Raw genomic sequence first — 24,175 nt, forward strand, 5'->3', positions numbered from 1 at the left:
TTAAAAACATTACCCTAAATAAGCAGTGAACATTAATTAGCATTACTTAAGTGGTTGATAATAAAGGTATTAATATTAGATTATAAAGTTGTATGGCATTGTGCAGAAAATGTACATTCTCTAATTACCTCTGATGATAAACTGGTCCAGAGATGAAGACCTTTTCTGCATCCTGCAGGGACAGATTCCTCAGCATACTCAGGCCATAGCCTATATGATGGCATATACAAATTATATGGTTCATTTTTAAGACAGTAGGCTGCAGATTTCGTTTAGCTGACAGATCGAATCCTCTTGCTTTTAACCTATCATTTTTTTGCTGGCTTTATTAAGAGACACCTTTGGGCTTGCCAAAATCGCACTATGGTTTCAATAAAATAAAACAAATAGTCTAAAAGTTCATATTTCATAAATTTATCATAAGTGAACAGATCATTGTACCAGAATTGTTTTGAACGTTTAGTTAACTTAAATATGTTGAACAATACTTGATTTACATAAGCTACTGTACGTCGCGCTACTGTTACATCAAAACAAATAAACAGAGTAACAATTTACAGTTCGTTTTTTAAAGCTAGAGCTATGTGTGTAGAGTTAGCAAGCTAGTGCTATAACTACGGTGGCCCTGAAGTGCAAATGACACCCCCTAATATGAGTAGAACATTTGTTTGGCTATCGAAGAATGTAGCAAATAGTAGGCTTCTTAGGCAAAAGTATTTCGAGTTAAATGTAAAAATCGATAGCCAAACAACTATCCTGGTCCACGTTACTCTGTCATTGTGGCATTTCATTCTTCTGTAGTGGACTATTAGTTTTTTCTTCTGAAAAGTCCTGATTCCTTCAACTGCGTTTTTAGCGTGCGCATAGGCTACTTATATTGTGAAACGTTAACAGCAGATCTAAGATTATTTCATAGGAATGACCCTGATTACAGTAAAGAGTAGTGGAATGAATCTGAATTGTAAACATTAATGTTTCCTCTTTCCTTCAAACCAAAACGATTAATTTCATGATAATGACAGAGTTACGTGGACTAGTTGTTTGGCTATCGATGTTTACGTTTAACACTGCAATTTATGCTTTTGCATACATAGCCTATGCTACATGCTTCGATACCCAAATAAATGTCCTGGTGCACGTAACTCTGTCAGGCTATTGCATTCTGTCAATCAATTTCTTATTTCTTGTCAGTCCTACTGCATCAAATCAGCGCTAAAGTGTAGTACCTACCCTTTCCGTTCAGAGTAAATGTAATGTGTTTTTGAGTTAATGTAATGTCGTTTTCCATTTGGGGGAGCGCGTTTTTGTATTGGGGGGAGGTGAACAAGTCATCCGATTTGGGGGGAGTTGACTCGTATTGGCGGGGGAGCACGTTTTTGTATTGGGGGGAGGTGAACAAGTCATCCGATTTGGGGGGAGTTGACTCGTATTGGGGGGGAGTATTTTCATTTGGGGGATGTACTCATATTAGGGGGTGTCATTTGCACTTCAGGGCCACCGAATATAACTACTGAATGTTAGCTCTAGCTAATCAAAAATGATTTCGACAGCAAAGTTGAAGTTAACTAGCTAACGTTGTCCAATTCAAGACACCAGAATTGTTTTATACATAACCATACGCGATTCACATTAGCTACTTACACTCTGATTCTAGTCCATCTTGTTCTGAGCCGTAATCCTACAATATTTACTACTGCAGGAAAATATTATCTTATTCCGGTCCATGTTTATTCCATTCGCTACGTGGGGCTGTCAGATAAAACGAGGGTCCTAGAAACTGCGGTCCTGAAACTGCATTTCTCCGGCTCTCCGGGTCTCCGGCTCTGCAGGTACCCCCTACTCACTCTGGGGGTGAATGGATGAGTGGGCTGGCCTGGACGCTGGGCTTCCGCGTGATGATTGGAGGGTCTGTCGAAAGACTGAATCTCCTTTTGATTGACAGTAATTTTGTATTACAAAAAGTCACCGAAGCTATTCAAGCTCAGTCCCATCGCGGATTTTGCAACTGTAGTTGAAAGACAAACTGCAGCAACCTATTTCATGGTATTTGCTTGGCGAAATTGCTAACTAATATGCATCATACATTTCATACAATTATACACCACGGTCCTTGTTTCAGTTTAACCTAATTTCCACATTTCCTCCTTGATTAATGTTGTTATGTTAGATCGTTCGTTCATTCATTAATTCATTCAGTAGGCTAGGCTTGTCGTAGGGGTGAACTAGCCAGTGAACTAGCCAAATAAATAAAACTATTTTAGGATGTAGGCCGAAAATGAGCTTCCCTTCTTTGAAAGACCAGCAGCCGCCACTGATTACAATGTATCACATACTGATATTTTTGTCTGTCATAATTTAATTACCAATCCCTCTCTCTCTAATATATATTGATAAAAATCATAGTAACAATATACATATATATATAAAAATATTTTGTGTGGTGGGGGGGGGGCCTCGGGAGGCTTCTGCCCCGGGCCCCAGATGTCCTTAACCTGGCCCTGGGCCCACTGTGCTAGCTGCAACAGCATTGTCATTCGGTGCCTCTTCTTCATCTCAGAGTGCCACTTTTTGGATGTGAACCCAAAGTGTGTGAATGATACACTCTGCTTTCGCTTGCTAGCCCTTGACTTCTCAACGTTTCGGTTTGGCGCACATGGCTAACTATATGTACACAGGACTGGCTGGCTCCGCTTGGCCCCAAAAAATTGTAAGAGTAAATGTTTTGAATTCTGAAAACTGGACATGGTGAGATTAAAAACATTTTAGTGACCATTAGTGACGATATTAATTTATTTTGAAAAAAATGTAGACCCTCTTCAAATCTTGCTTTTGAGGCTTTCAGGGGGGCTCATGGGTAATTGGTGGGGTCGAGCCCCCCCGGCTCCCTCCGTATTTCGCACACTGGATGGAGGATAGGATTGGAGAATGGGGAGATGAGGAGGGGTTGGAGTTGAAGGGATTGTCTTTGACATCTGTGATCCTTTTGTGAACATGGCTGCCTGAACAAAGACCCTTAATCGACTTTCTTACCTTTGGCCTGCCAGCTATATTGTGATTACAAGTCTTTTCTCTGTTTAGTTCGATATATCTTATCTGGGCCCTCAGAGTGCTGAAATCTGTGTTCTTATAGAAAAAACACCAAACTGGTCTCAATGCTCTTTTTGCTGTTGTCTTGCGTTTGGCTTTGCACATCTTTCTAAGATTTTTACTGTCACTGTGACCATGTAGAGTCAGGAATGTTTTTGTACCCTGACCCATGTAGCAATAGAAAAATCGATCTCTCTCTTATACTCAGGGGCGAATCTAGGTTCCCACTTTTGGGGGAGCTAAGCCCCTAGATAAAACCTTTAATTTTTCCTGTGACCCAGCAAAACTAGGGGGGTCTGGGGGCATGTTCCCCCAGAAGATATTTTTGGTGGCCAAGCCGCAAAGCGGCGAAGCCACCTTAAGGGTTTCTACGTATTATTATTATTATACATCTTCTTCTGCCATGGGAGTCTATGGCAGCCCCTAGATCCGTATGGTCAGAAGTTGTAAAATTTGGCATACTCTTTGGGGCCAGTCCCCTCATCAATGTCACCAAGTTTCATGTCTCCCATTCCAACCATCTAGTGCCACCAATGGGTCAAAGTTGAAGGTGTGTTTACACATGTTACTTTTGAACCACATGCCCCATTGTCCAAAATGAGGTATCGTTGGATTCCCTGGAACAAGACGAGTTCAACGCACTCTATGTCATCATACCCAGTTCTATAGATTCTCCGCCATTTTGAATGTAAAGATAAAGCGTTTGTTCGCTACTCCTCCTACAATTCTTGTCGAATCTTCTTCAAAATTGCCACAGATGATCTTCAGACCAAGATCCCCTGGAGCTTTGATTTTTGCAACCGTTTGTTAGTTACAGCCACATCAAATGTATGTGGCTGAATTGATGTGGCCGCCATTTTGAATATAACGTTTTTTCGCTACCTCTCCTATAAGGTTTGTCCAATCTTCACCAAATTTGGCACAGATCATCTTCAGACCGAGCCACACAAAATACATCACTTTTTTTAGATTTTTTAAACCTTTTGACTGGAACAGCCAAACAAAGTCGTCAACCAATCAAAGTCGTCAACCAAGCCACCATAAAAGAAGTCAGGTCATATCTCAGCACCTCTTTACTGCATTGACACTAAATTTGCTATAGGGACTAGGGACCCTGTTCTAAAGAAGTCCAAAATAGGTCATGCCATTTCAACTTTAGGTGTCGCTGCAATAGGCAAAAATTTACGTTTTCACATGGTTTTTGATTTTCAAAACAGTTTTTCCGGTAATGCTGATCAAAGTCAGCGATGAAGCCGCCAAAACAGGAAGTGAGATCATATCTCAGGAAATATTTGCTGAATTGACATCAAACTTGGTACAGGTGTTCGGGACCCTGTTCCAAAGAGGTCCACAAAAGGTTGTGTCATCTAACCGCTAGGGGGCGATCCCGTGTCTGACACATGTTAAATAGTGATACCAGCTGAATTGATGTGGCCGCCATTCTGAATGAATGAATAAAACGTTTTCGGTGAATATAAAAAATTCACCTAATTTGGCACAGATTATCTTCAGACCACAATCACTGTGACATGTCAAAATAATCTGACCACGCTTGCCACAGGAAAAACTGCTAATATTTTTACCCAGTAACTGAAATCTGTGATTTCCAGCACTGAGAATAGCTCACTAGGATAAATTGGTGTCCTGGAAACGTCAACGTCAGAGGTTCGAATCCAGGCAAAGCTGACAAGCTTGTCATGTCTCTGATTCTCTGTTTAGCGATTCTCTGTTTAGCGAGACTGTAAGTCACTGCAAAGGAAGCCGCAGTCACTAGATGTCGAAAGTTTCTTCTAGTGTCCTCCTATGGGTTATCTAGTAGGTTTTAGGAAGAGAAATTAACACATTTAGATAAAAAAAAAACATGAAAATATAAGTAAAAGTATTATTATTATTTTTTTTATTTGGGGGGGCTAATGAAACTTTAGGGTTAGATACGCCCATGCTTATACTGTTCGGAGTGTGTGCCGTGCTTGACCCGCCCCTCCTCCCGTCATGCATGCATTTTGAAACAGTATCCGCTGTCGGTTATCGGATGCTCCCTGTCAGCATCCTGTGTTCTCATCACGGCCGCCAGACAAGAGGTAAGAATGTGTTTGAAAATGTAATTGTAGTCATCCGTTTACAAATGTAAGTGTCCTACAGGGCATATGCCACAGCTGTGTGGCAACAAGGACATTGTTTGAATGTGTATTCTTTCTTTCGTCATCATATAAAGGTCTGCACTGATGCACCGATGCACTGATGTACTATTTTTCGTTGTTGAGACAACTCGTATTGTCAGTAGTTGTGGGATATGTTTTATGATAGGTATGTTATCACCATTATGGATTAATTGTTCAAATTTGTCTTTCCCCTATTGATCGTGAATATTCCCCTACATCTATCGCGTGTCGCTGCAGAGTTGAATCCATCCAACGATGCTTCCTATAAAGTCACTTCATAGCTTAAAGGACAAACGAGCATTGTCTACAATCTTGCCCCTATAATTTGGTACAGAGCGAGCTTCGTGTGCCTGTCTCTTCCCCATTTGTTGTGCTGTTCTGTCCTTCGGAGTAATGTCATCGAACGGCACGGTTGAGATTGCTCGAAGGTGACTCAATACTGAAACACTTTCTCCGGGAATCGTTGGACAATACAAATTCTCTAGACTGTGGGAAATGTTTCTTTCCGAAATGGTTTAGTACGGGATGATTGGGTATTGGCACACAAGACGGATGGCACGTGCACGCGCAGCACAGTATTGAATTGGATGGTAAGATTCACGAGGATGCTGTTGTACCGCGTGTCAGTGACATTCAAATGAGAAATTAGCTACAGAGCAGCACCCAGCCCAGCACTGCACAAACCATTCACAATGGATTATGCCGCTCTAAAGGGCTCTCTTTTCAGCAGCCTGCCCTTGAGTACCCAACTTTTGTAACTTGCCCAGCAACAAGAGAGTAAACGTTATTTAACTTCGAAGTGTCATTTAATATTTTAAAATTGTTTTTCAGTTGCCTCATGGAAAAAAGTAGGCCTATGTGGATACACTGAACGTCCGTGGATGACACCATGAAACCGGCCGCAAGCGGCGCTGCCGACGCGGCACAGCAGCGGCAGGCGGACAATAGCAACAGAAAGCAACAGAGAGCCTCTTCTCCGTCTGGGGGAAAAGAGACAGGATCTAAATGGACACAGAAAAGCAACACTCAGGCTAAGTCCATCACGTCAAAACAAAGCGGTGGAAGAAGCAGCCGTGGTCAGTCGCCAATTTCAACCGCTACCAGCAAAGAAAGGCAGTCATTCAAAGGCGCGGCAGCTGTCCAGGCTACTGGTACTGAAAACCTTACACAGATGAGGGCCGTGACAAGTGAGCGAGCCGAAGAGCGCACTAATATTCCCGAAGATACACGTTGCACTGATTTATTGTCTCCAACTAGGGGAGAGCCGATCCGTGTTGTCTCTGACCAGCCTTGTTCATCGAAATCGCCCAAATTAAAAAGTAAACACCCGAGAGGAGACAGTGCTTCAAACGGCCAAAAGAAAAGCTCCAAAAGCACCGTGAGCTGCGGGCCTGGGTTTTGGAAAGAGGGGTGCTTACAGTCTGAATTGATACAGTTCCATCTGAACAAGAGTTTGGGGAAAAAGGTGGGGAAGATGCAGACAAAAACACCTCTTTCTCCGGCCTCCGAATCGGAACTGTACCTCGAGGCAGCTATTCATGAACCAGTGCCTCCCCTGCCTGACCAGAGATTGCAAGATAAAATAGAGAAACTGGAGGATGAAAACGAAGAGTTGAAGGTAAACTCAAATGCATGTGTTTGTTTTTAGCCACGGAATAACGTGTCTTAAATCGATAATATTCACCAATATTCGCTATCATTTATAGAATGAAATACAGGAAATGCGAGCAGAGATGGATGAAATGCGAGACTCATTCTATGAAGAAGACGCTTGCCAACTGCAGGACATTCGTCGCGAGTTGGAAAGGGCCAATAAGAATTGCAGGATTCTTCAGTACCGTCTGAGGAAAGCGGAAAGGAAGAGGCTCCGCTTTGCCGAAACTGGTGAGGTGGACGGGGAACTGCTAAGGAGCTTGGAACAAGACCTGAAGGTATGGTGCTCAAATATTTGTTCAAGATGAACATGGTGGTATAGGGTGTGGTGCTAGATCACTAGCTGATGTTTTGTTGTTGCGACTCCCCGTGTACTGCATTGTCTTGCATTGCCTCACATTGTTTTTTATTCTATTTTTTTTATCTAGGTGGCAAAAGATGTCTCAGTGAGGCTGCACCATGAACTGGAAAGTGTGGAGGAAAGACGGACAAAGACAGAGGAGGAGAATGAGAACCTGAGACAGCAGTTTATAGAAGTGGAGGTGACTAAGCAAGCTCTGCTGAATGAACTGGAGAAGGCCAAGGAGGTACGACTGAATGCATGTGTCTGTGTGCGTGCGTGCACATGTCTTGATGTGTTGGTGACATCACTTCCCCTTCCTTGAACTTGAGAAAAAGAGAATTGAACTTTTTTTTCTGTGTAGCTGTCACTGAAAAGAAGAGGGAACAAGGACGTGCAGAGATCAGAGAAAAGGGTTCCGCAGACACCCATAGAAGTGAGGTTATGCATTGTGTACATTAAAAAACACATTTGAATTACCACAAATGTCAATGACTCTGGGTTCATTTTCATAGTTCTTGACAAAAATCTTGACTCCTCTGACAGGAGGAAAATGAGGACCTGAAATGCCAACTGGCCTTCATCAAGGAAGAGGCAGTCTTGATGAGAAAGAAGATGGCCAAGATCGACAAGGAGAAGGACCGCCTGGAGGCCGAGCTTCAAAAGTATCGCTCCTTCTACGGAGATGTGGACAGCCCCCTGCCCAAGGGTGAGGCAGGGGGACCACCAACCACGCGCGAATCAGAGCTCAAGCTCCGCCTGCGTCTGGTTGAGGAGGAGGCCAACATTCTGGGGAGGAAGATCATTGAGCTAGAGGTGATTGATTACTGATTGATTTAAGCAAACACAACATTCAGTGACAGCACACATGGAAATGACTCATCAAGTCACAAACTAATTTTGGCCTGTGCCTCTTGCCATAGGTGGAGAACCGTGGTCTGAAGGCCGAACTGGAGGACATGCGCGAGGATAGCCTGGCAGCATGCGGCGGGCCGAGGGACCACAGCTCCAAGCTGCAGGGCGAAGCTCTGTCAGAGCTCCGGCAGCAGCTGCAGCTAGTGGAGGACGAAGCAGAGCTGCTACGCAGGTAGGACTGGAAAAGCATAACATCACACATGACAGAGCCTGTTTTTCCTCAAACTGAGTGCAATTGCCCCAATTACAAAGCTCATTGGTTTGGTTAAAATATGACCCACTGAAACCCATTCATTAGATATTAAAACACACAGCTAAACACATTGACTAGGTAAACCAAATCTCATTTTATGAGGTGTTTTATCGGTATCCATAGTACATTTTCCCTCATGTCCTACAGGAACTTAGCTGATATGGAAGAGGAAAACAAGAAGGTAACGGGTGAGCTCAACAAACTAAAGTACAAGGAGGGCTCTCGCCATGGAGCAGGAGGGGCCGGGGGGGGAGGAGAAGCAGATACTGCCAAGATGGAGGTCCTCCAGGAGGAGCTGAAGGCAGCCAGGCTGCAGATTAATGAGCTGAGCGGCAAGGTGATGCAGCAGCAGTACGAGAACCGCGTGCTGCTGTCCAACATGCAGCGTTACGACCTGGCCTCGCACCTCTCCCTGCGCTCCAGCCCTCGGGACAGCGATGCTGAAAGTGACGGGGGTCGCGACGACGGCTCCTCCTCGCCTCGCCTTCTCCCGCCACACCGAAAGCGCGAGGGTCCTATTGGAGGGGAAAGCGACTCGGATGAGGTCAGGAACATGCGTTGCCTGACACCGACTCGCTCCCTTTACTCCCCAGACACCCGTTTTTTATCCCGGAGCCTGAAAGACAGGCAGCAAATGATTGACATCCGCATTGAGGCGGAGAGATTGAGCCGAACCATAGACAGGCTCATAGCTGACACCAGCACCATCATCGCTGAAGCCAGGGTCTATGTGTCCAATGGGGAGCTGTTTGAGGAGGATGAGGGGAATTGTATCCGGGAGCACGAATTGTTGTACCGCATCAATGCCCAAATGAAGGCCTTCCGGAAGGAGCTGCAGGGATTCATTGACCGGCTGGAGGTCCCCAAGCCTGAGGGAAAGACAGATGAGGAACCTCTATCTGTGAGTAGGAGGGAGACCCTCCTCATACTAACAGTATGAGGACAGAGACATAGATGGAAGCCAGCCAGTCAGACAAAAACATGTATTCACATGCTCACTCACTCTTTCACTCACTTACTTACTCATTCAAGCACTTCAAAAGTTGTCCCACCCACTTTTGAAAACTAACTCACGTCCCCTCTTTTAGTGGTTTTATTCAAATGATCTAGACATTTAAGATGGGTTAGGCAAGTTTGCGGAGCTAGCTATTTTTGCTTCTGTTTCACACGATTCAAACCTAAACATCCCACCCCCTCCCTTCAAAGCCACTCCCACAAAACGACAGTAACGCACATTAAGTGCAGGGGTAGAGTGTGCGCAGGTAGACAGACAGACAGGTAGCCCGTCCAATCATTAGTCAGGGTACGGCTTAATGATTTGTTGTGTTTTTTACAGTCTTGCGACACCCATAGATGTCGGATTGATTTCATTTTACCGTCAAACCTTTATATGTATTGGTTGCTATCAAGATGTGAAAGATTATTTAGGGAAATATGACAAAAAGTGAATCTCAAACACACTAGATGTCATGCCTTTAAGATTAGGAATGTAAATATGGTTCCTGTTTCTGTTATTATCTCTGTTCACTAACAGCCTTCTTCTGCTCACTCCCTGTACAATTCCATTTTCTACATTTGTGATCCTAACACATCCCTCTTTAATCCAACCCAACCAGATGTTTCAACCTATCATTTTACTGATCCTTATACTTGTCCTATTTTCATCACTTTCTTATGCCACCATCTTTAAGTTGGTTTTTCTTTTCACCCTTTTCTTTGTTCTGTAAAAGTACACCGGCCCATTTTACATCTGTTACACCTTTATTTTTCTTTACTTTTTCTATTTATTTTAAACATACACAAGGTCACACTAGGTACAGGAGGCTCTTTCTTCGTTTATCATGATCCAACTCAGAAGCTCTCAACCAATACTGGGGACATGTCACATCAAAGAGACACATCAGTGTATATGAGGTGAGTAGAGGACTACTGAATGTCTCTGTACTGTGTTTGGAATCCATGCTACAGTACTAAACATCTGTTATTATACTAAAACTCCAGGTCGCATGTTCCTGGATGTTTATCTTCATACAAACAAATCTGATTAAGTTAAAAGTTATGGCCCCGTCGCAAGTATAAATATACTTTGTGATCATAGTGACACCAAGACACCTACCTTATGCTGTAGTCTAGTCACTGTCTTGAAAAAATAAGTAAACATTTAAAAAGCAAATGTTGCAAGCTAATGAGCTGAATATATTTTCTCCAAGTGAGATGCGTCTGCTCCATTTGTCGTCTTTGTTTTCACCTCTTGAATTTAAATTAAGTTGGAAATAAAGGCAGGCAATCATGTTTTCTTTTCACTCATTGTATCATTAATGCCTGCTTAAAGCTGTAGCTTGTGTCCACTGTATGCTGAGTCCTTCTCATAGACTACCAACAATGACTGAAGCCACACAGGAATGGCTTTATGTGACAGCAGTCTTGTCACATATTACGTTCCAGGTCTTACAACAATTGGAAGCCAGAAATAGACTGGATGTGTGGGATTGTTCTTATAAATATTCGGATTGCTCCAGAAATGGGGGCGGGGCAAGTAATTTACTCTCATTCCACCGCTGGATAATGCGTCATATATTAGGACCAGCTGTGAGGGGGAGATGTGTGCGTGCGGAGATTTGCAGCTGTTGCGCAAGTACTGTTTGGGCATAATTAAAATGACATCTACCTTTGTAGAAAGTTTAATTTGTGTATGATTTCATTTGCGCGCAAGACAACAACAGAGCATCGAAGAAAACAGCCTTTGGAAAACACCGCATTTGGTTGTCAGTCAACCTCATGTTTTGGCACGAACAGGTAAGACATTACCCCCTAGAAGAACTAGCCAAGTGCCATAGTTTTAGGGTAGCCTGTTTGTCAGCAAAGTAATGTCAACAAGGTTGTTTACTAAGAACATCCAATCCATGTTGTTCTTGATGGAGGATAGTCTTCAGTCAACATGTTGTGACATTAACGGCAAAAGCTAGCCCTGACGTCAAAGTTCTGGCAAAAGTGTGATGGGTATTGCACGTAAACGTAATGAGTGCCACCGTCACACTGGACTCCAGCTGTATGTGGCCAAACACAAATCAAAGACAAGCGTTATATTGCAGCTTCTGACAGTACTGAGACGTGATTAATTAGCCTGTCCAAACAAGTTCTGCGCCAACATTTCTCCGTTTCTACCAGCTGGTTATTGAAGGAAAAGATATGCATGGTTACAGGGGTAAAAATACTCCGCTGCCCTTACATTAGTGGGTCATGCATATTTTTGGCAATATCTCTGCCTACGACGGAGTCGTTACTGGGTGCCCCTGACTACACAAGCAGCGAAAAAGTTTCTTAGAAACCAGAAGTTTATGGTTACGTAATGAAAACGCGTTTACGATTTGATATGCAAAGACGCTGAGAGACATCTGTAGGTGGGGGAATGTAGAGTGAGACCTCTGCAGACTGTCTCAAACCAGAATGACAGTTTGACCTTGTTAAGCTGGGGTGACATGGAGCGGACAAAATGCGCCTAGTGGCTGTTGCGCGAACGAAGCGGTGGTGGCTGCCGTAGAGAACAGGCGACAAGGGAAAAGGCCGGGTGTGGTTAATTAAGCTGCGGCTACATAACGGTCACCAGAAGGCGGTCATTTTTTGTTTGCTTGTTACTGGATGAGAAATGTGGAATGCTTTCGGAAATGGGTCAGGGTTGCACGGGGTTGGTGGTGTTGGCGGGTACGTGCCAGCTCAGGGTTGGGAATTCGTTCCGTGCTCGAGGCTGGGAAGGGGGAGAAGTTGCAGTCAGCTAAGGAGGGTCTCATCTCCCCCCACCGTAGGCCAGTTCTTCGAGCAGCTTCAACCGGGAGTTGGAACATCACTTGAGGATGCTCGAGGGCAAGTTCGGGGGCCTGAACCCCAGTCTCATCACACTCGCATAAAAAAAAAATTTGAAGACTTAAAAAAACGCCACGGACAGGACAAGAAGGAATGGATGCGAGAGAAGGAAATACTCTTAAGACAAGTTGCTGATATACAAGTAAATAAAGTTAGCTGAGGACTAAAAAGGAAATTGCTCTCCAGCTGACAGTAGGATTTTACTCTATCATGTAAAGGTGTCTTCATTTTCGTTTTGCAGGGTGGGGAGAACAGAAGGATTTTGTTAGACCTGAAATCGGTTTTGGAAGAGGTACAAGGGGAAGTAAAGAGAGAGGAGGAGAAGAGGAGCGAGCTACAACTTCATTACAGAAGGGACAGATGTGCATGGGACTTAGAAAGAGCAGAGTTGAAATGCCAAATTGCACAGGTACAATAACAAAAACCATTAACGTCATGATAGGCATTTCTATGTAACATACGTATTTGAGTGACTGTGCTTGTGTGTTCATACTTTAGAGAGATTTAGTGAGCTAGACATCAGTTTACTGAGCAAATGCAGTTTACCAAGTAGACCTACCTGGGTTAGGATACCATGCATGTTTAATAGGCAGTCATTTTTTCTTTCTCCAACAACTCTCCCCTGCCAGCACTCAGACTCTCAGATTATATGTGGGAGGCCCAAGATGCGTAAATGTGGTGAGTAGGGTTGGGGGTCACACTTATCACTGTTACTGAGGCGATAAGTCTTCCTGGCACCCCTTCAAGCTCCCACTAAGATAAAAGCTCTACACCCAAAACGAGAAAAGCTTAGTGTGTCCCCCTAGCCAGATCCACAGTTCACCTTTCACCAGTTTCTTCTCTCTGGAGGAGCTATTGTGAACAGCTGCAAATCAACAATAGGCTAAATGGTTCTTCAAAGGAAGAAATAATTGCTTTGGGTTTTTTCCACTGTGGAAACAGTTTTAAAGCACATCAAATAGGATTGTTTCATTTTGAATTGTGTTTTCTAAAGGGCATTCTGAAGATGTGGAATTGTTGTTGAGGATTATGCCTAGTTAGTCTGAGATGGTCATGAAGCTCTCCATTGCGTTCATTGACACTGGGATGAAGCCTTGCAGACTTCTCTCTGTGTTTATCTGCCTATGTTAGTCTTTTGTTCCTATGTTCCTACTCACAACCTTAAAAAGATAGAATCAGATTGAGCAGGCAGTGTTCTGGTGAGTGTTTTTATCTGGCCAGTCAGAAAGGAAAGCTGCAGTCTTAATGCCTCTTTGACATTTATGCCACCATGCCAATGTGACTGCCAGGGAGTTGTGTTTGCGTGTCTATGTCTGGACAGTACAATATGCACCTGTATATAAATCCTTGTCTATTCACACTGTGTAAACTACATCCTTTAGCATGTGACATTTCATACTTGTCTTGCCCAAGTAACCCGTATTTGGTTTAAAACAGTTTTTTGACTTTTCTATAAGTCAAGTGAGCAACTTTTCTCTTTTTTTTTTTTTACCAAACACGGCCTGTACCTTGAATTCAAATGTTGTCCCCTCTAGTTTTGAGCTAGTGGGTACACTAGAGTTTGATTACATAAACAGAAAGGGAATGTTGGTTTGGCCTTCTGTAGAGCTATGCTGGGAAGAGTGCGCTCCATTGTAAAAACAGTTTTCTCCCTTCACCACATCCTGCCACAGTGTAGTTAAAACATAAGCTGCCCCTCCAAGCCCCCGGGCCCTTCCATCAGGCATCTAGTGAAGGATATTTGCAGACATATTTTGTGCATACTTCTGATTTACTGAGAAAGAAGCACCCCCTTCCAGTTACTCTCTTTCCCCACCCTGAGGAATGTGACAATGTAAGTCTTTGGCTGTGTGTCACCTATTTATAGTGGGACACCATGGTGACAGTCACCTTACTACACAATGTGTGTGTCTCTTCAGTATGTAGTTAGTGTGTATGTGTTTGTGTGTGTATGTGGGGGGGGGGTATAAGTATGCTAAGAGAAGAGTCAGTCCACTATCTGCCTTCCTCAGGCTATTTCTGTGCACTTCTCTGTTTTTGCACTCCTTCATTGTATGTTTATGTTATGGTTTGAAATAGACTATGGACATTTCCAGTTATCCTTTCTCTGCAATTGTGAAAAGAGTTCAAAGCACTGGGACACAGACAGAACTGCTCTGTTCAGTCTCCATACTTCATGGCCCTTGGCCGCTTGCAGAAATAGCTTCTTGACAGAGAGAGAGCTTTATGGTGGAGGTTAGGCTATGTTGTTAACACGTCCCAACTGCAGCACACAAAGATGCATTGTCCTGGGCAAATTCAAATTAAAAGCTGCATATTTTATTATTTGACTGCAGCAGAAGACACATATTGACCACAGAGAAAGGAAGCAAATGTCCTTCAACTTGAACCTCAACCCCTCATAGCAGATTTAAGGCCTGCTTGATCTAAGTACAAGAAAACTACAACAAATGTCTTAACCATATTGAAATCTCCTTCAGGATTAACATTTGGGTTTGTGTTGTAGTTGTGTGCTACACAGGAATTAGTTTGGGTTCATATTAAATTGAGACATGTTATGGCCATTCTTATCTAATTTAACTACTTCTCTTGTATCCTCCCCTGTCATGGACACAGGAAGTAGGTGATGACAGGTTCAGGTGTGATGTCCTGGGAAGCGAGAAATTGTCCATTATCCTCAGTGAACTCCATAGGATGTTTTAAATCTCTTGCTTCCTCTCATGTCTTTCTTTCCCCCTGTCCCTCTGGTCCCTCACTTCCACCATCTCTCTCTTCCTGCCACACCTTAATTATCATTCTCTTGCTTCCCTGATGTCATTCTCACCCCCTCTCCTCCCTCCCTCCCTCCCCAGCTGGAAGCTAGAGGAAGTGCAAGTGGGCTTGTCGTGGTTGGGGGTGTGGGTGCGGAGGTGGTGCAAGGAGGTGGGGTGGGGCCCAGTGAGACGCTACGGAGGGACAGGGAGGAACAGCGACAGCTGCTTGCCGACACCCACACGGCCGCCATGGACCTACGTTGTCGCCTGGATCTCAATGAGCGTGGCTGGCTCAAGGAGCGCTCCGAGCTGTTGGAGCGCTTCGCCTCTGAGAGGAGGGAGTGGGAGAGCCAGCTCAGAGACATGCAGACCAAGATAGATGAGGTGAGATGAGAGCAGACCTGGGTCAAATACTGTACTATGCAACAGTAGCTTGTACATTTGCTGATCAGTTACACCCAGAGAGCTAAACTAGTATAGATGACCTCTCCACTCCTAGATCGTTTTCCCAAACTGATCTCACACTTTGACAAAGTCTTATTATTACAATTATACAAAAAATCGATTTTAAAATACGTTTAAAAAAAAGTAATTTTTTGTTTCGGATTTTGGCCAACTGCATCCTGAATTTTGGGTTTCGGCCTAGAATGTTCATTTTGGTGCATCACTAATAATGCCACCAGTATAGTTATGGGTTTGTCTACATGTCAATTGAATGTTCAGTAGATGTGGTCATTCACACATCACACATGATGTCATGACTCATCAGCAAATGAATGAAAACATTTCCATAAATGTGAAACATTGTTTGGCCACATGTCCTCCGGAACTGTGGACAGCGAGCTTACAGAATAGCAATAGACATACCAAAATGTGAATTATTTAAATAGTATACTGTTTATAATTCTAATTACTTCCGCATTGGAAACTCAAAATGCAAGACAGTAAACAGTGGTATATGGAAGATGCTAAACATCCCTGCAGATCTTACCATCCGGTGCCTATTTTTGCTCAAGACCTGCACACATCAAAGAGGTACCACCCCATTCACAGCTTCAAGCTATTTCTGTCAGAACAGTGTCCTGTACCTTCAGGGCAAGGCTGCATTTCAGACCTGTTGCTTTAATTGGAGAATGGGAAAGGTCACTGAAATCTCATTAACTATTTGTTTACCAATGCATTTACGTGAAATAACACATTTGTCAAGATGCATACGACGAGCCAAGGGGAAAGGGGAAAACCCAGTAGAGGTTGGGTCCTTTTACGTTTAAGTAAAAGATGTCTCCTTTTCCCCTCTCTTTCGTAGCTATACAAGGAGGTGAGATCAAGGAGAGAAAGAGGAGGGAACGTTCAAGACGTTGGTCAGAGGTTCAGTTTGCATTCCAGCAGTACGGGGTCCAGCTTGCTCAGTGAACCCTCGGTCTCAGACCCCCCCAGCAGCAGCTGTCAGTCTGACACCCCCCAACGCACAAACCACAGCAACAGCAACTCCAGCAACAGTCATGGGTTGGCCGGTCGCTATGGAAGCAGCATGACGAATTCCACTGCCAACTGTGTCGTCAGGAGCAGCCAGGTGCAACGGTTGGATGAACTAGGCGGAGTCACGCAGGCGGAGGAGCAGGAGTCTGTTGAGACACAGGAAGTTGACACTGCAGAGCTGGAGGCCATCTTGAAAGGAGTGATGGGACAGGGGCCTGAGAGGGACATCATGGATAAAGTTAATGTCAGAGTCCAGGCACCTTTCAGCAGAAGCCATAGCAAGGACTCTAGCTACAGCAACGGAAAAAAAAGGAACACAACAGCTCTCAACACTGTAAGTCAACTGCCAAAGATCTAAATCTTACCAAGGATACTTGTCTAATTTCTTGTCCAAATATCTAATTACACTGAAAATAAGACACAATCACCTAACAAGTAACATTTCAGTGAGATTTAGGGATTTGTTTTTTGACATTGCATCTTGAATATCTTTGGTGAGTGATAGTCTGGAAAATGTCTTGTTTTGAGTCATATCTCAGATGAAACAAGCTTTTATTTTAGCTTATTGTCATAAGGTTTGTAAGGTGCTGTTATTTGTTATGTAAGATGGCTCATCTTGTTTCAAGAACACCACTTATTTGATGTAAGAAAATAAATCGTATTTATTTATCTTTAAAGGCCTACATTTTAAATATAAATTTAAGAAATCTAAATCCTCCGGTCCCCTACTTGTCTAGCACTGTCACTCAATATTCTTTCAACTCTTCCTTCCTCCTCTGCCCTCATCATGTCCTTTTTTTTTATCAATATTATCATCATCCTTGGCTTTACCCAATCTATAAATCTTATCTTTCATTAATACCCATCTGCCTTTCTCTTTCTCTGTCTAGGCTTTGAAGGAGATAGCTCGGGTCAGTGAGGAGCTGTGTAGCTACCAGGATGAGATCAGAAGGAAGGCTAAAGATAAGAGGTGAAGTCCTCGGTCCTCAGTATTTCCTCCTTAACCAGACAACATAAGGGACTAGTTGACCATCAAGCTAACTTTAGGAACATCTTGTCTCTGCATAGTTCAATGTTAAAGAAGTCCAGATCATGTAATCGTTGTATAAAAGAAATAAAACATTTGGGGAGGTATAATAAATCACAAATATACCATGGGTTGTGGCATTTGACAGCACAAACCAGGGGTGCGTTTCCCGATGACGATGGATCGTAGCTGTTACGAGGGTTCTCTACGATGAAAATAACGATCCATCGTTCTTTCTTACGTGCGTTTCCCGAACATGCTCGTAAGGAGAACCATCGTACGTATCTCTTAAGTTGCACTTAACAAGACGCTGTCCATTGTACTGAAATGTGATTCTTCTGACGCAACTTGAAGACTTTAAAATTAAAACGTTAACCAAAATATTTGACGAATTACGGTACACAAAAATATATTTTCTGTCGCTACAGAAAACTTTACATTTATTATAGGCTACTTATTTGAGTACTTTTCAATGTGATGCTACATGAAGGCAAAAGACAATAAGGTGAACGTGCAAACTATGCTGCATCTGAGTTTTACACCGGTTTTAGGACCTTGCAATCAGCGACACATGATGCTAAATACCAATAGGAGGTCTTGGAAATTAAGTGGGCTCGTCTCCAAATTAAGGTGAGGAAGCTTTTGTTTGAAGGGATGAAGTTCACAAGGCCCTCCATTTCTGTGCCTATTCTTCTGCCCAATTAACAAGGTAGTGTCACATTTAGGTTACCTTATAGCCTTAAGCATACAATGTTTATTTAAATTAAGTAAAGGCTGAATTGTGTATTGTATCATATATTCAGTGTTGCCTGTCCAATCCTTACATGTTTAACTTATAGATCCATGTGAGGAGCAGGAGCAGGGAGAACAAACTCCCATAAAACAACTATTTCTCAAATTACTTGTGCCTTGGTTTTTAACTCTTCTTGGTACTCCACTTTCCATAGGCATATATATATGAGTCCTATATTTACTACTTGATTGAACTACAAGGTTAAAAACCATGCATATGAATGGTACACATGGCATGTCCCAGCTAGCAGCCTAAACAATTCAATGTACAACTACAAGCATCTCAATCCAACATATTTACTGTCTTATTTTCTAGTGCTGACTATATCTACAATCTTGCATAGGCCAACAGCTTCCCAAGACCATGTTTGCAATCTCATAATTCTCACATATTGGCCACAAATGACATTGTGACAAATGACAAACACATAAGTAATGAATACCCCATGTCTTCAACATGGAATCATTGTTTCTGACATGAATGATCAACTCTACTTTAATTGATGGTTGATCAATTATACTCATTATGAGTGTAAGATATGTCAGATGACATCATGATATCATGACGCTCCTGAACCACATAGAAGCAGACTTGCAGAGGCTAACAAGGTGGTCCTTTGCACTGACCCCTGTAACCCAACTACTGGCAGTGTTAAGGTTCTATGCCATTGGCAGTTTTCTGGAGGTTATTGGAGATGGACATGGGCTCGCCAAGGCCTCAGTGTCAAGATCTGTGCAGGCTGTCACAACTGAATTACTTTGCCACATCCCAGACCACATCCAATTCCTCATATCAGAGGGGACAAGTCTGCAGTGCAGGACTTAGGCTATCTTCAATGGCTTTTATGATTTTTGTACAAGTTTTCTCTCCCTCCCAGCCCCTTCACCCTGTGTGACTTCCCAGTCAACCCTGTGGAGTCTTTTCATTTCCTGGGCGCCACCATCTCATAACATCAGGCTCGGCTCTGCCACCAGCCTCTTCATCCACCGGGCTTGGCGTGCCACCAGCCCTATAATTCTAATAAACATCTTCAATGTTCAATTGTTGTTGTGTTATTGTACTCGTAAAAGCGTTACGTTAATGCATTTCTAGTTACTATTGCACATTACAACAGCCATATTTCAATGTTATAGTATTTTGAATAAGACTGACATTTGTTTTTTAAATATTGCATGCGCCAAACCCACTAAATCAAATTATTTTGTGTAACCTAAATTTACTTGAGAATAAACCGGATTCAGATATTTTTTCGGCAGTTAAACTTGTATGGTTCACTAAGAAATATCCCAGTTCCAGCGTAACTGGTATAAAAAGAGGACCAAAATAATCTTATTTTCCATCGGAAGTAACTTTAAGCATGAGTTTAATGTAGTTTTCATGGTCGGCCTACGTGTGTCTCCACTGAGTCTCTGTGCTACGATGCACTTAGCGATCTACGACTGGTCTGGAACTCTCGTTAATCTACAACGATTTTCAAGTGCCTCTCTAGCTACGATGGTTTCGGGAAACGGCCCGTACAACTAAGATCCATCGTACGATGGACTCTACGATCAATTTAGGCTTACGATGCTTTCGGGAAACGCACCCCAGGTTGGTATATTTGTGATATACTACACCCTCTGGTGGTTTATTGCTTCAGTCCAGCTACTTTTTCTTAGCTACTTATCTCCCTCACACTAGGGGCAATACTGAGTTCCCGTACCTCTTGGAAGATGGTCAAAAGGGTGGGCACAAAGATAGTACCATACTAGAGAGGGATGAGATTACTTTTGACCTCAACCAGCTCTACGCAGATCTTCGGGTCCTGGAGGAGCAGAACTGGATCACCTGGTCGGCCAATACAAAGGACTCCTGGTCTTCCAGTAGCAAGAAACAAAAAACAAACACCACACATCCCGGGCAAGAGAAGGTGGCTCCACCCATCCCCCCTCGCCTCACTTCCTGGTACCTCAGCAACCCCACTCCCCCAGAGCCAGAAGTACAGACCCAAGAATCACTTGCTCTCAGAAAGTGCCATAGCCCTTGTGTGGTGGTGGATAGGAAGTCAAACAGTCCATCCATTGTGAGGAAGTTTGAGGCAATGCTGCAGGAGAATGAGGGCAAAGTCCTGACAGAGGTGGGTGTAGCCTCCTGCTCTGTGCCCACCAACTCTAACTGCAACACAGGCTGCTGCCATAACCGCTGGTCCTGCGATGGCAGCCGGTTTGGCAGCAGCAAGTCGTCCACTTACGTTCCTGTCCAGAAGAGCTTATCTGAGATGAACATCCTGACCGTGGGGAGGGAAAACCGATTAGACCATAGACTTTCTGATAGCCCGAAGAGCTCAGAATCACAGAAGCTGGTCATGGGTGAAAATTCACCATACTTTTTGGATCTGCCCTCCCCAAATCTCCCCATTGTCTGTATTAACACCCAGGGATCCCGGAGGAACATTACCCTTGAGCAGAAGACGGCTGAGTTCAACCGAACTCTGTTTCAGGCTGAGATGGGCCTGGGTATCAATGAGGAAGATTTTATCCCAGCAGGTGTCTCTGTGGGTTGTGAACCAGTTTGTCCAACAGTAGGTTATGAGGTCACTCCCCGGGGTGCCATAGTTGACCTTCAACCCCAGAGAACAGAGTTCAAACACCAGAGAGGCAAGCCTGACATCCTCTGTGTCCAGAGTCCAGGGCACGCCCTGTCCAGCCCACCATCTCACTATCCTGAGGTCAAACTTAGGATACCCTCCCTAGACTCAAGACATCAAGAGGGCGAAGTGATGGAATTCACCTTTGACAGTTTAACATCTAACGTAGTCTCACATGACTCAAACGCTGTAATGTCAAACATCCCGTCCCGGATCACACGACATAGAGAAACAGAACCTGTCAACCTCAAGGCGTATTGTGTGAGTGCCAGTCCAAAACAGAGCAAGGCTCAACTCGGAGAGAGGCCTCACCAGGCTAATGCAGGCAGTACAGCCCAACCCCTTCCAGAGACCCTGCCTACGCAGGCTGGACATAAAGCCCAGGCAGATACCCCCAGACCCGGTCGTCGGATCCTTAATGACCACCCGTGGAAGCCCCTGACTCTGGCTTCCTACCCACGGCCCGCAGATTCAAGGTCAAACTATGGAGCTGTAGAGAAGATTCTGAAAAGCTATGAAAGTGCTGCCTGGGCCCAGCAGTACCAGCAGAGGCAGCCCAGCCTCATTCAGGGGCCTCAACCTGGATTTAGCCAGGGAGAAAGTGACCGCATAGAGCTGATGGACATCCGGGAGATGGACCACCTGTCCCTTAAACCTGCCCCCAGAAAAACACAGACACAGACGACCACCCGCAGAGAGACCCTTTCTGTGCAGGTCAGTACAATCTACCAGTCAAATATATGCAACCATGTGTGCATACACACACACTCTCACCATCTTATCTAGTATATGCCAATTATTTTTGACTGGTTCAGAGTGTTTCCAACAAAATGTCTTTAAATTTAAGAAGAAAAGTTCACCTCGCATTCATTCCATTCTGAAATACTTTCAAACTGCCCATAGCAGAGGACAGCACCACAGGGAATGTTGTTTATTTCTGGTATTTGCAGAAAAGATGCCAAAGCCTTGTGCAATGTGAGCCATTTGATTTTTAAAGCCAGTAACAAATAAATTAGTGGCATAAAAGTTAACTTGGAAGTTTGTCAAAACCCCTAAATCCAAAACCTTTAATCTTGGGGCTGCGTTGGCAAAGCTTTCTGTCCTTTGTGTTGCAATTTCATTGCATAAAATATTTTGCAGCAGCCAGCTGACTCAAAGGTCCAAGCAGACCACAGGTCTGAAGATTAGGCTGCTTTAATGTCATGCAAATGTTCCTGACATCCCGGGAATAGTTACCAGGCCAATTTGATTGGGCATGGAACCAGGAGCTACCGTATCTCTCTACTTTGGATGCAAATATTCGTCCATTTAACCAGGAAGGTCAGGATTCCAGTAAATAAAGAATGAGCCGGAGAAGCAAAAGAAACACAAAAAGTCAAGTGCTCTGGTGTAATTAAATATAGCGCTATTCTCACTGAACGCGCTTGGTTGTTTATCTTTAGGTCGATAACCTGAATTTTTCTGGTGTTTCCTTCTCCAACAGATGAGTGCACCTTTATTATTGTTGGTTTATGAGTTCTGTATGAATGCTTCGTGTAACTGGATTTTTACTTTACAGGAGAGCCAAGAAACGTCCTCATCAGAGTCTGTCCAGAAGACCTTCTCCAGGCCAGCTCGGCCCGCCAACCGCCGCCTCCCCTCTCGCTGGGCTAGCCACTCCCCATCACCCTCCTCCTCTCCCTCTCCCTCCACCACTCCCGTCACACAGTCCACAGTCTCTGCCCAGAAACACACCTTCTCCTACTCGGCATATCACACAGAAACAGACCTCACTTAACTGCAGGATGACTAGCCTGTGTCTAAACCATTAGGATGCCTTCTAATAACTCTGAGACAACTTCTGCTTTCCTTTCTCCTCTGTGTAAATACCTGCTCCAAGACTGTTAATCCTACCCAACTTGCAAGTGCTTTAGCTGTGAATGAGTTCAGGACTCCTCTTTAAAATGTATTGCTGCATTAGGTTGAGTTAACGTTGCTGATTCCAGCTGTAGATTATCTGGGTCTAGCTGCAAGAACTGTACCTGTGTGACTTCATCGTTAAATTCGTTTTACATGCTTAAATTACTGAAGAAATTACATACAGTGCTTACAACAGTGTTGCAAAATAATAAACCGCCGCATAGTTTCATGTCGATGGCTTAATTTGTATTTACTGCTCTTAGGGGCCGTACAGCATTCAAGAATACCTACATATCTGAACAATGTATGAAATTAACAAGGCAATTTTATACTTTTATTAACTTCAAGTATATGGTTATCTAATGGATAATACAGTCTGTGGAATTTGTGGTAAAGAAAGTTGTGAAACATCATGAAAGGGATGCCTTTGCTTTTCTTTGAGTGTAATAAATGTAAGAACATGTTCGATATTCCTTTCTTATAAATTCTGAAGTGTTCTCATGGTGCTAAAGATCCTGTAGTCATTTTAGGAAGTCATGCTGGAAGTCTGTTGAGTGCCTTAAAGTCCCAACACTAAGGGTTATCTCTTATCTTGCTCCAAGGGCTTCCAAGAAACTTAAGCATTTACGTTACCCTGACCGCAATGCTACACAAGTCAGTCAATTATCTGTAGGTTGACACTTACTGCAACATGTCTGTGATCTCTTCCTGTATCTTTTGAGTGATCACCACAGAGATGGACCTTGTCACAGCTAAGGGGATGGTTCATCACTTTGACGTCAGACCGGGAGGGTCTGATTTCATTGACAACCCCCAATCATGCTCTCTCATACACACACACACGTCAGGTACAGACAGTTATTGAAGACACAAGACCCTCCATCAAACCTCTCCTGCCTGCTTGTCATCGGTCCTTCTGTAGTGAAAAGATAACCCATACATTTTTTGGACTTCTGGAAGTAGATTCGCTGTCCACTTTATAAGTGTCTAGTCTATACTGGGCAGAATCCTTGCCTATTCCTTAGACTGTACAACACCTACCACTGTCAGAAATCTTGCACCCCTCCAATGACTGAAATAGCAGGTGCAACGACAATGTTTTGGTGCCAGAAATCCTACCCCGTGCTGATATAAATAACTTTATCCGGTATTAAAGGCCACGGCCTGCTTTGTGCCCTCCTTTCCTGTTTATATCTCTGTTGGCTATGAGAGAAATGCCTTCATGCTGGCTAATACCCAAGTCTGGATGCTGAGCCACCAAACATGTAACATGCAGCAGCCACCAGACCCCGACTCAGTAGCTGTCCTAGCACATTTGGCGCCCTAG

At 43.7% G+C, this 24,175-nt stretch overlaps 1 protein-coding gene across 5 annotated transcripts; it reads left to right on the plus strand.

The window, feature by feature from the left end:
- Positions 1-5,105: 5,105 nt before the first annotated feature.
- On the plus strand, positions 5,106-23,311 carry LOC124478622 (protein SOGA3-like). Of its 5 annotated transcripts, XM_047036982.1 has the most exons (11): positions 5,106-5,168; positions 6,081-6,867; positions 6,956-7,180; positions 7,331-7,489; positions 7,607-7,678; positions 7,789-8,058; positions 8,166-8,329; positions 8,558-9,311; positions 10,215-10,324; positions 15,124-15,408; positions 16,331-16,807. In XM_047036982.1, the coding sequence occupies exons 2-10, from the start codon at positions 6,139-6,141 to the stop codon at positions 15,401-15,403; spliced, it is 2,763 nt and encodes a 920-aa protein (XP_046892938.1). In that variant the 5' UTR covers positions 5,106-5,168; positions 6,081-6,138; the 3' UTR covers positions 15,404-15,408; positions 16,331-16,807. The 5 variants fall into 5 exon arrangements, with proteins under 5 accessions (XP_046892938.1, XP_046892946.1, XP_046892922.1 ...); XM_047036990.1 differs by lacking the exons at positions 15,124-15,408; positions 16,331-16,807 and adding an exon at positions 12,513-12,630; XM_047036966.1 differs by lacking the exons at positions 5,106-5,168; positions 6,081-6,867; positions 6,956-7,180; ... (4 more) ...; positions 8,558-9,311; positions 10,215-10,324 and adding exons at positions 10,907-11,206; positions 12,513-12,680; positions 17,394-17,473; positions 20,004-21,663; positions 22,508-23,311 and having other exon boundaries at positions 16,331-16,837.
- Positions 23,312-24,175: the final 864 nt, after the last annotated feature.

This window comes from Hypomesus transpacificus, chromosome 2 (genome assembly GCF_021917145.1).
Source record: "Hypomesus transpacificus isolate Combined female chromosome 2, fHypTra1, whole genome shotgun sequence".
NCBI lineage: Eukaryota > Metazoa > Chordata > Actinopteri > Osmeriformes > Osmeridae > Hypomesus > Hypomesus transpacificus.